Consider the following 1609-nt stretch of genomic DNA (forward strand, 5'->3'; position numbering starts at 1 on the left):
TAAAGATAGATAGATAGATTGAAGATAGATAGATTAAAGATAGATAGATAGATAGATTGAAGATAGATAGATAGATTGAAGATAGATAGTCGATGTGCATGCATTTCACTTCAAAGTTGAAGGCCTGTTTTCATCTATGATCTTATCATTCTCTCTCCTCATTGTCAGATGGATGTAACGCCTGCTCCAATCTCTTCATACGAGAAGGCAGGAGAATCAAAGCTGTTTCTTTCTACTGGGTAGACTCCTGACTTACGTGCAGGGTAGTAGCTAACTGGTAAATCTACGGGTGTCTATACACCGCAACAGGCAGAGAAGGAAAGAAGGGAAGCGAACGTTGAGTAGGGTACCAGATATCATGAAGAAACATTTAGAACTGATATCTTTCTTATCATCATCTATATGGTGTCTATGCACAGAACGCGTATTGTCGTCTGTAATAGATGTTTCTCTATGAAGCACATGAATGGAGACTTTTTAATGAAGAAGATTCCTCAGAAGAAAGAATTCTTCCTCCGTGAAACTCCTTCTCTTTCTATGTTTCATCTTCATCCGCTCTCGTTTTCTCGAAGCCGTCCATCCGGCCCAGAGGAGAGAAGGAAGGGAGGCAGGGGGGGTGTGTCTGGTTGTCATCTATGCATGCAGATATTTATGGATCTTCATTAGTCGTTATTTCAATTCATCACTAAAGCAGAAGGAACACACAAGATCTTCTTGTCCTTCTTCCTTCTTTTTCTTTATCTTAAACACCCACAAATCAAAAATACCGTTGAAGAAAGGTAACGAAGATCACCCAGACCAATGAAAAAGTGGAGAGAGAAGAAAACAGAGAAAGCAGGGAAGAAAGAACCATTCCTTTCTTCTTGCAAAGGAAGAGATTTCAAAAGGAAAAGAAAAAGTGAATGATTCTTCCATACTCCTCCTTCCTATACTACAAAAGCCGATAGGGAGATGGGGGTGCCCCATCGCACGACCTCTTCCTCTTCTTCTCCTTCTTAAACTCCGACAAAGAGAATCGATCTATGTGCATGCCTCTGTCTCTCTTGTCTTGTCTTCTCTCTTCTATCCTCTTCTTGTCTTGCCTTCTCTTATCCGTTTGGTCACTCTCTTTTCTTTCTGTATTGCTCAATCAACACGAAGAACATGATAACGATGCGGAGGACTGGCTGTAGAGACACCTTCCTTTTCATGATCTATTACATCGATCCAGAGATCCCTTTCATACACGATGCCACATAAAGAGAGGGGGCGTCATCGGTATCTTTCCAATAGGGCGCATTCGCTCACTCATCTTCTTCTTTCTCCGTTTACCTTTGCTTAGCAGAATACGAGAGGCAAACTTTCCTTCACAAAAGTCTGCCGTACCTTTGCTGGAGTGTATGTACATACACCCACACATAATGACACCACCTCGGAGAGTTATTTTTCTCTTCCTCTCTTTTCCTTTTGCCTGCTTGACCCGCCGTGAAGCGTGATAAGAAGAATTCTATCACATGTCTAAAAGTGCGTGTGCATACAAATATATCTATCGATCGATCGATAGAAGAATGCTTGTCTTATCGAACTCCTAACTCTCCGGAAAAAAGGAAAAGAAAGAATGAGAGAAAGA

The 1609-nt window shown here is 41.3% G+C and overlaps 2 protein-coding genes across 2 annotated transcripts; one reads left to right on the forward strand and one right to left on the reverse strand.

Moving 5' to 3' along the window:
- Positions 1-47: 47 nt before the first annotated feature.
- CSUI_008704 (uncharacterized protein) lies at positions 48-1275 on the forward strand. The gene has a single exon (XM_068068829.1). The coding sequence runs from the start codon at positions 403-405 to the stop codon at positions 664-666; it is 264 nt and encodes an 87-aa protein (XP_067919195.1). The 5' UTR covers positions 48-402; the 3' UTR covers positions 667-1275.
- Positions 605-1596, reverse strand: CSUI_008705 (uncharacterized protein). Its single transcript, XM_068068830.1, has one exon. It carries the CDS (start codon positions 1397-1399, stop codon positions 1220-1222), a length of 180 nt encoding a protein of 59 aa, XP_067919196.1. The 5' UTR covers positions 1400-1596; the 3' UTR covers positions 605-1219.
- Between the last annotated feature and the right edge of the window lie 13 nt (positions 1597-1609).

This window comes from Cystoisospora suis (genome assembly GCF_002600585.1).
Source record: "Cystoisospora suis strain Wien I chromosome Unknown contig_4950, whole genome shotgun sequence".
Classification (NCBI taxonomy): domain Eukaryota; phylum Apicomplexa; class Conoidasida; order Eucoccidiorida; family Sarcocystidae; genus Cystoisospora; species Cystoisospora suis.